The sequence below is a fragment of the Manihot esculenta genome, chromosome 13, assembly GCF_001659605.2.
Source record: "Manihot esculenta cultivar AM560-2 chromosome 13, M.esculenta_v8, whole genome shotgun sequence".
In the NCBI taxonomy this organism is placed as follows: Eukaryota; Viridiplantae; Streptophyta; class Magnoliopsida; order Malpighiales; family Euphorbiaceae; genus Manihot; species Manihot esculenta.
Genome location: NC_035173.2, coordinates 6,637,274 through 6,651,746, shown reverse-complemented (window position 1 = coordinate 6,651,746; position 14,473 = coordinate 6,637,274). Strand labels below are relative to the sequence as shown.

At 29.7% G+C, this 14,473-nt stretch overlaps 3 protein-coding genes across 3 annotated transcripts; 1 reads left to right on the top strand and 2 right to left on the bottom strand.

Annotated features, from left to right (window-relative positions):
• The first annotated feature begins 596 nt into the window (after window positions 1–596).
• On the top strand, window positions 597–4,027 carry LOC110630362 (peroxisomal membrane protein 13). The gene is made up of 5 exons (XM_021777817.2): window positions 597–831; window positions 1,497–1,733; window positions 1,979–2,274; window positions 3,173–3,265; window positions 3,435–4,027. Exons 1-5 carry the CDS (start codon window positions 807–809, stop codon window positions 3,639–3,641), a joined length of 858 nt encoding a protein of 285 aa, XP_021633509.1. The 5' UTR covers window positions 597–806; the 3' UTR covers window positions 3,642–4,027.
• Window positions 4,028–10,172: 6,145 nt separating this feature from the next.
• LOC122721179 (F-box/LRR-repeat protein 12) lies at window positions 10,173–11,552 on the bottom strand. The gene has a single exon (XM_043949182.1). It carries the CDS (start codon window positions 11,550–11,552, stop codon window positions 10,383–10,385), a length of 1,170 nt encoding a protein of 389 aa, XP_043805117.1. The 3' UTR covers window positions 10,173–10,382.
• Window positions 11,553–11,562: 10 nt separating this feature from the next.
• Window positions 11,563–13,724, bottom strand: LOC110629026 (uncharacterized protein At4g08330, chloroplastic). Its single transcript, XM_043949183.1, has 2 exons — window positions 13,353–13,724; window positions 11,563–11,905 (listed from the first exon to the last, which is right to left on the bottom strand). The coding sequence occupies exons 1-2, from the start codon at window positions 13,376–13,378 to the stop codon at window positions 11,563–11,565; spliced, it is 369 nt and encodes a 122-aa protein (XP_043805118.1). The 5' UTR covers window positions 13,379–13,724.
• Window positions 13,725–14,473: the final 749 nt, after the last annotated feature.

Below are 14,473 nucleotides of genomic sequence, written 5' to 3'. Positions count from 1 at the left end.
TGGGGGAGTCGAATCTTAAATCTCTCAAGACTATAAAGATGCACTTTCCACCAGTCTATGTCTCGGAGTGCAAATATTTTATGTTTTACAATTATTAAGTCAAAGCTTTAAAGATAAATTAATTTTACTTGTATTTTATGAGAAAAGTTGAATTAAAATATTAATAAATTTAGATTAAAAATATTTCTAATAGAATAAATTGGATAACCCATGTTCTTTCTCAACTCCAAACCATTTATATGAAATATTGCATTTTTCCTTTTTTAAAATATTTTTTAATATCTAATAAAATTTAATATTTTTAAAATAAATATAATTAAAACATTAATAAAAAATTATATTTCTGAAAAAAAGTGAAATGTAGAAGAAAATAAATTTTTTTAAGAAGTTATATATTTCAACTATAATTAAAAGATAAAATATATCAAAATAAAATATATTAAGGAAAATATAGTTTAAATTTTCAGATTTTGATAAGTAATGAGTTATTTAACTTTGGTAATTTAGAAATAAATTTAAATAAAATATTAAAATTTGATAATTTTAACATTTTACGGTAAATTCCATCTTCTAGGTTTTTTTGGGGGGCAATGATGAGTTAACTACTGGAGCAGCTAATAATTTGCCGTTGCAATTCCAAGAAGGTGAAGGATATGGTCAGAGAGGTCAAAACGCGGCACTGCATAGAGATAAAAAGCCCAAGGCAAAAGAAATTTGGCCTTGATAATATCAATCGCTATTGTCCCTGTGTGTTTATGTGAGGAGGACGCTGAGTTAGATCGCAGCCCATAATTTTTCAATCGTCCATGGATTCCAATTCCCAAAGAACAGGTTCCTTTTCTTCAATTCACCTTCTGTTTCGCCAAAGATTTGTGCTTTTTTGAAAAAAAAAAAAAGAACTTTTTCTTTAATTTCGCTTGATCTTATTGTTGTGTTTCAATTTTGCTTCTGGAGTTCCCGTTAGGGTTTCTTTATTTGTTGAATGGTCCATCGCTAGATTCGATTCGCCGCTTTGAGATCACAGGGTTGTTATTTGCATTATTTCACGCTTACCTTGGATTATCTTTCATTGACTTTGGCCTTGAAAGTTAAGGATATTCCGTCACTGTGTCGCATGATGACCTGCCTTAGTTTTCTGATTCCTTTTTTTTTTAATGAATTTGGCCAAGAAAATTAATTAAATTCTCAATGATAATAGAGAATACCAATTAAGTTATTTAAAAAATCAGTAATTACAATAAAAATTGATCTCTCAATTTTCATCTGCTTCCATTGTTGATGGGTGTTCTAGAACGCAGCTTGGTTAAAATTGAGTGTTAGGTGTACTTGTTCGAAAGACGTGCAATTGTATATTATTTCATCCTGAATAACTGATCCTGGTTACCTTCTCATATCATATTGGAGAATCTGCATCTTCCATTCACTGGCATTTTTTTTGGGTAAAGACATGTGCAATGTGTTAAATATATTATTGTATATATATTCCCCCATTGCAGGTAACAATCCTCCCGCTAAACCTTGGGAGCAAGCTGGGACCTCATCATCTGGCCCTACACCTTTTAAACCATCATCGCCTGGCAGCACCAGTAATGTAGTTGAGGCATCTGGAACAGCAAAACCTGGTGAAATTGTTTCAGCTGCTGATAGGAATACAACTGCGGCTAGAAACTCTCTTGGTAGGCCTGTACCAACTAGGCCATGGGAGCAGCAAATGAATGGGAGTTCATATGGAGGTATCTTTTTATTTTCTTTGAATATGTGTTACATCCTCAGTCATTTATATCTACTTCTATCTTTCCTAATGCAATGGAAGTAGTGCTAGAATATGTTTGTGGACTGCATTCAGTATATGAAATGCATATCACTACAAGAATATCAGCCTTGTTAGGCTGGGAGTGATAAGTGATTTGCAGCTTCTTGGTGTATATGTGTGTATTTTTTATTACATGGAGCTTATTTTTTCCTATGTTCAAGGCAGGTTATGGCTCTGGCCTGAATTATAATTCTGGGTACGGTTCTGGAATGCATGGTTCTTCTTATGGTGGATATGGAGGGACATATGGTAGTGGCTTGTATGGAAACAACATGTATAGAGGAGGTTATGGAGGTCTTTATGGAGGTGGTATGTATGGTGGAGGAATGTACAATAGTGGTTTTGGTGGTCCAATGGGGGGTTATGGAATGGGCATGGGCCCATATGGTGATCAAGATCCGAATAACCCCTATGGTGCTCCATCTTCTCCTCCTGGCTTTTGGATTTCTTTCCTTCAAGTGGTAAGGAATATCTGTCTGTTATCCTTCTCACTCGACCCCATAGTTTTTGGCCAAATATCACCAGCTTGATGCCTGAGCTTTTTATAAAGGGGAAAGCTTTCTCTTTTTTTGTGAAATTTGTATGTTCTTTATTATATCATTCCAAAATTTCAGTATAGTGGATCTTGCAACTAAATTTGATATGTAGTTCTAATAATTTAACTAATGAAGGAGTCTCTTATTCTAGTATCTTACTTGTGCATTTATCGGCAAGTCTCCACTCTCCAGTCTGAGAAAGTTATCATCTTTCCTAGATCTTTCATTTTGTGCCTTGTTTTATTAATGTTATGAAATGAAAATAAATGCAAACGTCATTTTATCACATTTTTCTGTGACTTTTGAACCTTGATCATCTAATGAAAATAGCATCTGTAAAATTAAGGGAAAGAACATGTAGTTGGTCTTCTCTTGTTTCTGTATATTTTTTGGGATGGGTTCTCAAGTTCAATTCCCCTTATACACCAAATATTTTATACAAATGTTGGATGGTGGGGCTAAGAAAGGGGAGGAAGGCTACCTCCAATGTGTAGCCTGGGCGTATTAAATCTCGGACAAATCCAAAAAAATAAGTAAGGGAAATAACAGGTGGGAATGGATTTCATCTGATGCATCCTGGAGTTTCATTGTTTCAAGCACAATATCCATGGTATACTGATGTTCCATTCATGAATCATGAATGTCCTAGGCTATTCTGGATGAGGAGGCAAACCTTTTTAGGCTTAATATAAAAAGCACACCTAAATGAAATTTTCACTATTTTCTTTAATATTCTATCTGAAGTAATAATGTTTTTTTATGGAATAGATAGTGCTTTTCGAATTTAGTAAATTCTTAATCATTTGTTGTGCAATGATGGCAGATGCAAGGTGTAGTGAACTTCTTTGGCCGGATATCAATTCTGATAGACCAGAACACCCAGGCATTTCACATGTTCATGACAGCAATGCTTCAGGTTAAGCTCTTCTCTTTTCAAGTATTATTTACATCTCCATTTAGTAAAATACGGATGTAAAATTAGAATAATGTTAACGCTTCAATTAGTGGAACTGAATGTAATCCCAACTCTGCTGGGGCATCAGAATTAAGTGTCATATAATGATTCATGGCATTGCCTTGTGCAGCTTTTTGATCGCACAGGCTTATTGTATGGAGAATTAGCCAGATTTGTTTTGAGATTGTTGGGAATCAGAACAAAACCCAGGAAGGTTCAAGGACAAGGGCCTGATGGCCTTCCTGCTCCTCGCAACCCCCACGGGAATCAAAACTACATTGAGGGTCCTAAGGGTGCTCCAAGTGGTGCATGGGACAATGTATGGGGAGACAATTAAGCTGGCAATTTGCGGTTGACAGAGGAAGCAAAATAGACTTGAGATTACTATGGATGCGAAGCTGCTGGGTTTGGCTAGCTAAATTAAGTCTACCATTTGCTTGAAATAAGTCTCTCTCTCTCTCTCACACACACACGCCCGCGCGCACACAAGATGGCCAACATCCACAATTTGATCAAAACCTTCCTGCTGATTTCATACCAAGTTCCCCATAATGTACAAAGGGGAGGGATCATTCTGACCACTAAATGTTGGAAGCAGAAGATGTTCGATTATTGGAAGTGAAGTTGTAACATTATATTTGAATAAATGATTATTATTTGAAGCAAAGACTGATAGATTTGTGTGCCTTATAAGTAAATGATATATGAAGTATAGTTTGAGAAGCTTCTACTTTCCTGCAACTAGTGTTACTAAAATGGTGATAACTGTTTCGTTTAAGAACTCTTTCCAGGGTCTTCTTTAACGTTTTAATTTTATTCTGGTGGAGTCGTGGCCAGGCTAATCATGCATGTGGTGCAGGGAATCGGTCAATGAGGTGCATTTTTTAGGACCTCAGACTTGGGGACTGCAGCTTAGAGGTCTTGTTTCATTTTGTTTTGAACTCATCGTGGTTCAAAAATATTGAATCAGTTAAGTCTGAGGCCCTTTGCCTTAGGTTCTAACTGCTTATAAATTATTTAAAAATTGCAAACATTTAAAATTTTAATCAATTATGCAGTTAGTTATTATAAGTAGCTGATAAATGATTGATGTATTTGATAATAATTAATTTATAAGAATATTGATTGTTAAAATTATTTTAAAAAATATAAATAAGATATACAGTAAATATTTAAAATTAAATGAAAATAATATAGTAATTATTTGGTTAAATCAGTTTATAAATATAAAAAGAAAATTTGGTTTTCCAAATTATTTTTTTAACTTATAAACTTAAAAAATGTTATAAAGAAAGGACCCCCTAGATTTCTTGCAATCATGGAATGCCTAAAAAAAAAAAAAAAAAACTGAACACACTGTTACAAAGAAAATATTAAGATAAATCTGATTTATTCTGAAAAAAGCAGCCTTTGATTTCATAAAGAAGAAATTTAGTGACAATAAAAATCATCTATCTAGTCTTCAACTGTCATAACATATGGTGGAAATCCAACTATTTCTGACGAGAGAATGATATTAAAAAGTCACCATTAAAAAAGAAAAGTAGAAAACTTTAAATAAATTTCACATTTTATGCTTATATGACCTACTCATAGCCCTTAAAGTTACTGCAAATGGCCAATTAGAAAACGAAGTTGCATTATGTTTCACTTGATGTTGAACTTTTTTTTTTTTTTACCTTTTTTAAAAATAAGTTATAGGATCTTGCCAATAAAATGTAATATAAGAATTTAATATTAGTAAGAATTACGAAAAAAAATAAATTATCTTTATTAAATTATGAGCCATCATATTAGCTTATTTATTACTTCATTGAATAGATAAAATAGAACCATGTGCTTAAAGGATTTCAAGATCTGAAACAAATCCAGCTACGAAGCGAACAGATTCCGCCGATTGAACAGCAGCAGCAAGGGGGCTGAGTTTTATCATGTTTGGCTTCGTGGGCATATATACTTATACAACCTTTACATGGAGAAATTTTAGTGTATCTCATGATACCAATTAGGAATCTTAGTTGATACGCCAATGTATTTGTCTTTAATACGTGGAGTCAAAAAGCTAAAACAAACAATTAAATATATATATAGATAGATAGATAGATTACGTGGGTTAGCTTTTTTAAGGAGTTTCTTTCTTTTCTTTTTTTTTTTTAACTTTAAAACTGATCAACTTAAAATTCAGGGATAATAGAATTTGGACATTTCAATTCAGTGCAAAAATTAATAAATTGAAATTAATTTATAGAAAAATAAATATTGATAATAAACGAGAGTAACGGAAATAAGTGTTATAATTGAAGTAGTTACAGTTTTAAGAATATAAAGCGAAGATTTTTATAAAATTAAAAAAAAATGTTATATTCGAATTTAGTAGAGTATATATATTCTTGATCGTTCTGATCGTTTACGTGATACGAATAAAAATATATTTTACAGAATTTTAAATAATTTATTAATGATGAATAATTTATTAATAAATATAAAATTTGTTAACTCATATTTTATTTTTCACGCACGTGATTTTAATTATGTTTTTATGACAGTGAAAGTGTATAAAGAAGAAGATAATCATTCAATTTAAGGCTAAAGAATTAGGACATGTGTTTCAATGCATGCAAATACTCTCCATTTCATATATTATCAATGACATAATAATTTTGTTGATATCCGATCGGAATTTCTTTAAATTGTGTTCAGCTTTCTCAGCCTAAATCATAAAGGAATCATTCAATTTAAAGCTAAAAGAATCAGGACACATGTTTCAATGCAAATAATCTCTCACACATGTGACAGAAAATCTAAAAAATAAGAGGACAATATAATTAATTAATTCACACAGTATATATAGGGGAGAGTATAAATCCATTTGAATTGAAAAATTGAATCGAACTGATTAATTTCAGTTTAATGGTTCGATTTGATTAGTATTTTTTAATTTGTTCGATTTTCAGTTCGATTCGATTTAAACGTGTTAAATAATAAAAAAACCAAAAAGCTGATTTTATATATACTTTTATTTTTAAATTTTATATAAATTTTTATAAATTTTTTAAATATTATCATTATGTATTCAGATAATATTTATTGGTAAATTTATGTGAAATATTTATTAAATTATTCTACTGAAATTAAAAGCAGAAAATTTTAAAAAAAATATAGATTTTGATTTGAATCGAACCGAACCGAACCAAATCGAACCAAACTGATTTTTATATTTTTATAATCGATTTTTTCAGTTCGGTTATATTTTTATAATCGATTTTTTTTGTTTTTAATATTTTTACAATTTGATTTTTGATTTTTTCAAGTTCGATTCGATTCGGAACCGAACCGACCGATTGCACAACCCTAAATATATATTATATTTTTGGATATTTTTATTATGATCTAATATTTTCTAGCTTAATAATTTTTTTTTGTCAATTTTAGTTAATTTTATTAGTAGTTTTATAGTCAATTAACATTTGGTTAGTTGAAATTTTTGTTTTGTGGGTATTGGTTTTCAGTCAGTTTGTGAAATTTGGAGACAAGAATTGGATCAATTAGCTCTACTATCAATGATTTCAATTCCAATTAGAGTGATTTTGATTTTATCTAAGTTCTAATTTCAGTTCAAGAAATTGTTTCATTCTATTCCATTTTTATTTGAGTAGACAAATTATAATAAGAAAATGAATATGTATTTTTTAATTACAATTTAATATAATGATAGGAAAATATTATTCTTTTCAAAATAATTAAATATAAATTTAATTATTTAATAATTAAGGTATTTATTTTTTTGCGATATAAAATATTAATTTACAACACGCAAGGAATAAAAAAATTGATATAAGTCTAATTAAGTTTTTATATTATTGTTTAATAATAAAATTTTTTGGACTAAAATGCTCATAAACTTTATTAATTATAAAAAATAAAACTATAAAACTAATTTTCTATTTATTTACTATTATTATATTTAGAATATTATATAATATATATATTTTTTTAAATTTTATAATATTTAAACTTATTTTCTCTCCTGAATAATACATCATATTTAACAGTTTTGTATAATTTTTTACTCACTTTTAAATATTTTTATACGGAAAAAATCATAGGAAAATTAATAAGTAAGATTAGAAAATATAAAAGGAGAAATCCATATATCTAAAATTTGCCTTTTTTTTATTTTTTTAATTTGTTTTTAAAATTTTTTTAGGATCATTTTAGATTTTTTTTTGCCTAAATTATTTATTATAAGTAATTAAATTCAAGATTTGATATAGTTTGGTTTATAAATTTTTTTTATCTGAATTGATTTTTTTTGCTTAAAATATTATTTAATTATGAGATTGATGCTTTTCAATATCTTTGTGGATGCTTACTAATTTTATTATGAGGTGAATATTGAGAAGGAATGTTTCAAGAAATATTATAAAAATATTAATTAAATTGAGAATAAAATTTAATTATTTAAAAAAAATCACAGTATTTAAAAAATTAATTAAAGTATTATCATAAAATAGATAATAATAATTAATTAATTAATTTAATCTTACTATATACATAGTCAATTAATTTAAAATTATTTATTTAGTTTTGATAATTATAGTTAATGATCAATTAATTTAGAATTATTTATTTAATTTTAATAATTAAGTTAAGTGAAATTAATATGCTCTAATTTTTAATATTAATTATTAATTGTTTTCATAAATTATGTCTTATTATTTTATTTTAATTTTATAATTAAATTTAAATAATAATCAGATTAAAAATAATAAAAAAAATGACAGTCTATAAATCCGAACTCTCGTAACTACATCTTTATTGAATTCAAACCTTTCTACAACTTTGCAGTAAAAATTCAAAATATTAAAAATGAGTTTTATTGAGACATTTCAGTCAATTAGAAATTATCTCTTGATTCCTTTCATTCTCTTGGTCCTCTCTATCTCTTTTGAACCAAAGATTGTATTGAAATATCTTGTGAGTTTTGAAATTATGAATCTACAGAGAAATTTTATTATAAAAATTGAAATTTTCAGTGTAATAATAAAGAGAATTTGGGTGAAAAGATGGAGAACGCAAATTAATTATAAGTGGTTGAAGAAGAAATTTGCAAAGATTGTGTAAAAAGAAGTGGGCAATTCATACCACAATATGTTCAATGATGTTCTCAATGCTCTTAATTTAAATTGTCTGGCTTTTTACAAAATTAGGGTCGGGTCGGGTGAATATAATTTTGTCGATTTAGGGTCGGCTAAAACTTATTTGCCGATTTGGAGTTCGTCTGCCACGTGGCAGGTGAAAAGAGGACTTGGCGCCTCTTTGACAGGCGCCAGACCCAACCGCTTCTCAAAGAGGTGACCGCTTCTCAAAGAGGCGACCGCTTCTCAAAGAGGCGCCTGGCGCCTCGGAAAGCTTGTTTTCTTTTTTTTTTTTTTTCAATTGTGGCCTAGCGCCACTTAAAGACGGCAGGCCACAATTTAGTTTTTTATTTTTAATTATTAATATATTATAATTAAATATTTATATTATATCAATTTAATAATTAAATATATAAGAGTATTAAATTAAATAATTAATAAAAAAATTAATTAATTAATATGAATATTTAAAATTATAAAAATTAAATTTATTTTTTTATTGCACTTTTATTTTAAATTATAAAATAAAATTATACTGTAATTTAAATAATTAATAAAAAATAAATAAATAAACTAATTAATATAAATATTTAAAATTATAGAATAAAATTATGTTGTGATTTAAAATTATAGAATAAAATTATGTTGTAATTAAATGTTATATGTGATTACCTAATTATTTATGATTTATCAAAAATAATAAATTTAATTAAATATTTTAATAGCAAGATAATATAATAATTTTAAATATTTTATATAAATTGTTTATAATTTATTAAAAAAATAAATTAAATAATTAATTTAATTAAATAATTTTATATAAATTTAATAGCAGATTAATATTATAATTCTAAATATTTTTATGTGTATTTCTTTATTATTAACTTTTATAATATTTTTATATATTAAAAATATTTTTATAAAATATAATAACTATTTATAACTGGTTTTAGTACTTTGCATAGTTATAAAATAATATTAAATGTGTATAAAATTACCGGTATTATTTAATTACTGTATTAATCTATTAAAATAATAAAAAATTTTATTATTGGATAAATGTATACTATAAAAAATTTAATAAAATGATCTTGTATACAATAATATTATATTGTAAATATTTTTTATGTTCAATCTTTTATTATTAAACTCTTATATATTAAAAATATTTTTATAAAATATAATAACTATTTTTAATTTATCTTAATACTTTGGAGAGTTATTAAATAATATTATCATGTGATTAAACGTATACAAGATTATTCATACTATTTAATCACAGTATTAATACATTAATTTATTAAAATAATAAAAAAATTTATCACTATATAAATATATATTATACGATAAATTATTTTTATACATTCAATCACAATCGAATTATTTTTATACATCTAATTACAATAAAATTAAATAATTTTTTATTTAAAAATTAATAATAAAATCTATTAAATATTACAACATTAAAATTATATAAAAAAATTATTATTATAAAAATATAATATTTTTAAATTAATATAATATAAATATTTAATTATAATATATTAATAATTAAAAATAAAAAACTAAATTGTGGCATGGTGCCACTTAAGTGGCACCAGGCCACAATTTTAAAAAAAAAAAATAAGCTTTCCGAGACGCTAGGCGTCTCTTTGAAAAACGGTCGGGCCTGGCGCCTGTTAATGAGGCGCCAGGTCCTCTTTTCGCCTACCACACAGGCGAACCCCAAATAAGTTTTAACCGACTCCAAATCGGCAAAATTATATTCACCCCACCCTAATTTTGCAAAAAGCCCTGTTCAACAGTTAGCATTTATCAATGTAACCAAACATGTTCAAATATGTAACATTTTCTTTTCCAGGAAAATCTCTGGCTCCTCTCAGCTATGTTAAACAATTTCTCTGTCAGAGTATTCATGGCTATTTTCTTATCAGTTTCCATCATTTTCCAAATGTCCAGTCAGGTCCAATACACATGTTCTCTTCTTCTCTGATCTCAACATTACCTCTATACATTTTGAACAACTCAATTGCAGTAGAAGATAATCGACAACACTTGCTGATATATAAAACTGATAGCCTTTTGCATCCTTCTCTCAGAGCCTGCAGCCCATGATCACACAAATTCCTGCACCGATTCACATGAAGTTTCTCCAACTTTTTGCAATTCAACCCTATAGATTTCCATCCTGAAATCCTTACTCCATAACACAATGCTAAATTCCATTCTCGGAGCAATGGGCAACCCTTTGCTATTGCCATGATGGACTCGTCGCCGACGGTTCTGCACATCCGAAGGTTGAGGATTTTAAGCCTTGCGGCAAAACCTGAACCGATCGCTGCCAAACCATCTTCTTGAATGCTCCAGCTTATACCAGACACATTTAAATACTCAAGCCCACCTCCGCTAACAATTCCCATTATCCCTTTTGGTTCAAGGTTACAAGAATCAGCATCTACATAAGCTAACATGGGCGAACAACCTGTAAGACCACGGCCATTTATTTCGCGGCAACAAGATATCTTGACCGTCTGAAGCTGATGGCACGCTTGGGAAAGAGCTCTCAATCCAGAGTCGGACACAAGTGGACAGTAGGAGAGATTTATTTTCTTCAAAGCTGTGCAACCGTTCGCTAGAGCTTCTAACCCAACATCAGTAATGTTGCATCGAGAAAGATTAATAGCCATTAGAGAGGGGCAACCAGCAGCAACCAAGGAAAGTCCATTATCTGTGAGTCCAAAACAGTAATCCAAATGCAGGGAGAGCAACTTTGAACCATAAAATTGCAATGGGATTAGACCTGAATCAGGTAGCTCAGTGCAACCAGAAAGTGACAAGTAGTGCAAATGCTGAAAACGAGTAAGCAGCTTATGAAGATGGTAGGAATCAAGAAGGCTAGTCTGAGACGATGAAGAAAAGTTAAAGAGCGTGAATGAGGATTGAAATTGTAAGGAACGGCGACTTAGATTTTGTATATTATGCCAGCGGTGGCAAGTCAAGCCAAATGATTCACGATCAGAACTAGAGTCAAGCCATTGGAAAATAATAGTAAGGCAATCATCAGGCAGGTGCACCACTGATGTAAGAACATCATTTGAATGATCTTCCATGCTAAATATATTAGCACTCTTGTGAAGGCTGTAAAGCTCGGATCTTTATGGCAAACTTTTTATAAGCTGAACTAGACGTGTTTGAGGAGTCAAAACCACAGAGAGCAGGAGAATCTCCATAACCATAACCTATATGAACTCCACATTTACGGCAAAGGAGTTTAGTTTTTGAACGATAGCGGCCCCAATAGAAAGGAAGACAATTTACCTCGTCGACCTGTGTGAACCGGCTAAGATCAACAGAAAGGAAGGAGATAAAACCTTTCTTTATGGATTTGTGATATTCAGAACCTATATTGGAAGTGATTCTATTGGAAGATGTTAAGTTCAAAGGGTATCCACAAGACCCGCAGCTGCAAAGGAAAGGGGAATAGTAGTTACAAACAAGTTTCAAGAAACAAACAAATGATAATCTGCAGCATCAAGATAAAGAGAAGATATCATAAACATTTTATGGAAACCACACTATTGAAGGTCATATGGACATGGCAGAAAAGAATATCAATATGCCACAATGCTTTTGACTGTCATTAAAGAAGGTTCCAAGGAAAACATGGCCGAACCAAGAAACGATACTTTCTGGAAAAGAGGTAAAAAATAAGCTTTTATCCTGGCAGACTGAAAAATCAGTCAACACATTCAGAGAGTAATTATTTTCAAAACAACCAAAAAAGAAAAAAGAATCACTATTTCATCGCTTAATCAGAAACTGAAGTGAAATGAAAACTGCCAAAGCATTTTGAAATGCAAAAAGTTTGTGTTTTTAAAATCTGAAACAATAAAAGACACACAAATGATCAAATAGCAACTTAATTATCCTTCATCAAGCGACATTATACTTATTTACATTGCATGTTAAACAAACTTGGCTACTGTAATGTGTTCCAATGATATACATGCTTGTATATTTAAAACCAGCTACTTGCAGGTTCTTCCCTTGAGAAGCATAGTTTACTACTGCATGAAGATTTAAACAGTATTTATTTTGTACAGTAGCCTAAACTACCGAACAGCAAGAACTGATTGTGGATAACCATACTTTGGATCACAAAACCCCAACGGTTCCTATAGTTCAATTATTCAAACAACCACATTTGCACATGACATTAACAGTAGATGGGTTCCTAGAGATTAACTTTATAAGAGAATCTTATGCCAAAAGCCCTCATCAAGATGTTGCAGATGAAGGTCCTCATTTTCAAAATGTAAATCCCAAAGATCCTAGCGCTTCATTCTTCAAAAGAGCCCATTGCAGTAGCATATAAAAAGGGTGATGGAAGACCTGTTTCCATCAGTTAAAAGCCCCAACAAACAGCATCAAGCAATCACCCACCAAAAAGTCAATCAGAAATTAGCCAAGCCAGTTGAAAAAAATAGTTGTAGCCTTCCGATTCATCCAAAACACCAAATGCAGCTAAACCACACTTCAAAGGAGAAAAAAAAAAAATACAAATTTTCAATACTTCAAACAAGAGGATCTTATTGCCTCTTATAATTTCCTCTAATAAAAGACTATCGATCAAAGACAACTGATTAAACATGCAAAGATCTTCCCTTTTTTTTCCAAAATTACAATTTCAGGATCTGTTCAATGGTAGAAATCTTCTTCTCCCCCAAATTACAAATCAATTCTATAAAATGCCAACAATTCCAGCATTCATCTTGAAAATTTTCAGACAAAACGAAGCAAACACCATCTTATAAACCCAAATTACCCACAGAATCTACAAAAAGCGCAGGACCCAGATGATAAAATAAAGATTAAAAAGTGCAGATAACATTGAGAGGATTAGATTATACCTGTAGGAGACGTCAGCTTGGGACATCCTCAGTCAGATGATCAGAAAATTTTCTTCAGAGATCCCATTAGAGTCGTGTATAAAGAGCAGAACAAATTGAATAAAAGAGTGGGGTTTGTTAAATTTCACTCGGACTCTTATATTACGTAACATTGCCTTAATTAAATTTCAATTTGTAATATAAATTTTCTAAACTTTGAAATTATTTCATTTTTATTTTAATATTAAAGGTTTATTGATTTAGAGAGTTGACGCGACACATTTGGGGGAAAATGTTTTGAGAAAAATATTTTTATACCTAGAGAGAAGGGGAAAAAGGAAGGGTTTGGGTTTTGATTTGCAAGGCTGCTGCGTCTGTTCATCTTTGGCTTATGTTCCAAAATTTCTTGGTCTTCGGGTTCTTTTTGTGTGGTTGGGTTGGACTTTCCGTATGCAAGGAAAAATTTTTTTTTATGTAAAACTTTTTAAGAATTTTAATTTTTTTTTTAAATAGAGATAGAGAATTAAGAAAATATAATGTGATATTTCATATTTATTTAAATATACTTGTAGTAGTTAAGTATGTGAAAAACTTTAAATTTTAAAAATATAATAAAAAAATATATTTATTTAATTAAAATATAGGGAAAATTATTTTTTAGTCCCTGAGGTTTAACGTAATTAACACTTCTGTCCTCCTATTTTAACGACCCAACACTTAAGTCTCTCACTTTCTCTTCCGTCCAAATTCGTAGTCCTTTCGTCCAAATTTGTAGTCCTTCCGTCCAAATTCGTAGTCCTTTCGTCCATTTAAACCGTTTGGTCAAAGAGTCAAAGGTGAGAGGTGATAATTTTTTCCAAAAATACCCTTCTCTCAATATGAAATTCCTTTTTTTTTTTTTCTCTTTCATGTTTTCTCCAGTTGCAGAAAGGGTAAGAAGAAGAAGAAGAAGAAGAGGCATTTGGGTTTGGGTTTTGTGATTTTGAAATAGCGGGATTTTTAGTGAGGGTTAATTTTATCAATTTACGTGTTCCAAACGAATATTTTGGACAGAAAGACTACGAATTTGGACAGAAAAGAAAGTGAGGGACTTAAGTATTGGGTCGCCAAAATAGAGGGACAGAAATATTAATTACGTTAAA

What these genes read in the sequence shown, in the direction of transcription:
- LOC110630362 (XM_021777817.2), top strand. Translation starts at nt 807, where the DNA reads ATGGATTCCAATTCCCAAAGAACAG. An exon ending in GAATGGGAGTTCATATGGAG is followed by an intron (nt 1,734 to 1,978) that starts GTATCTTTTTAT and finishes TGTTCAAGGCAG; the next exon opens with GTTATGGCTCTGGCCTGAAT. An exon ending in GGATTTCTTTCCTTCAAGTG is followed by an intron (nt 2,275 to 3,172) that starts GTAAGGAATATC and finishes CAATGATGGCAG; the next exon opens with ATGCAAGGTGTAGTGAACTT.
- LOC110629026 (XM_043949183.1), bottom strand. Translation starts at nt 13,378, where the DNA reads ATGTCCCAAGCTGACGTCTCCTACAG. An exon ending in CAAGCTGACGTCTCCTACAG is followed by an intron (nt 11,906 to 13,352) that starts GTATAATCTAAT and finishes TTTCCTTTGCAG; the next exon opens with CTGCGGGTCTTGTGGATACC.
- LOC122721179 (XM_043949182.1), bottom strand. Translation starts at nt 11,552, where the DNA reads ATGGAAGATCATTCAAATGATGTTCTTACATCAGTGGTGCACCTGCCT.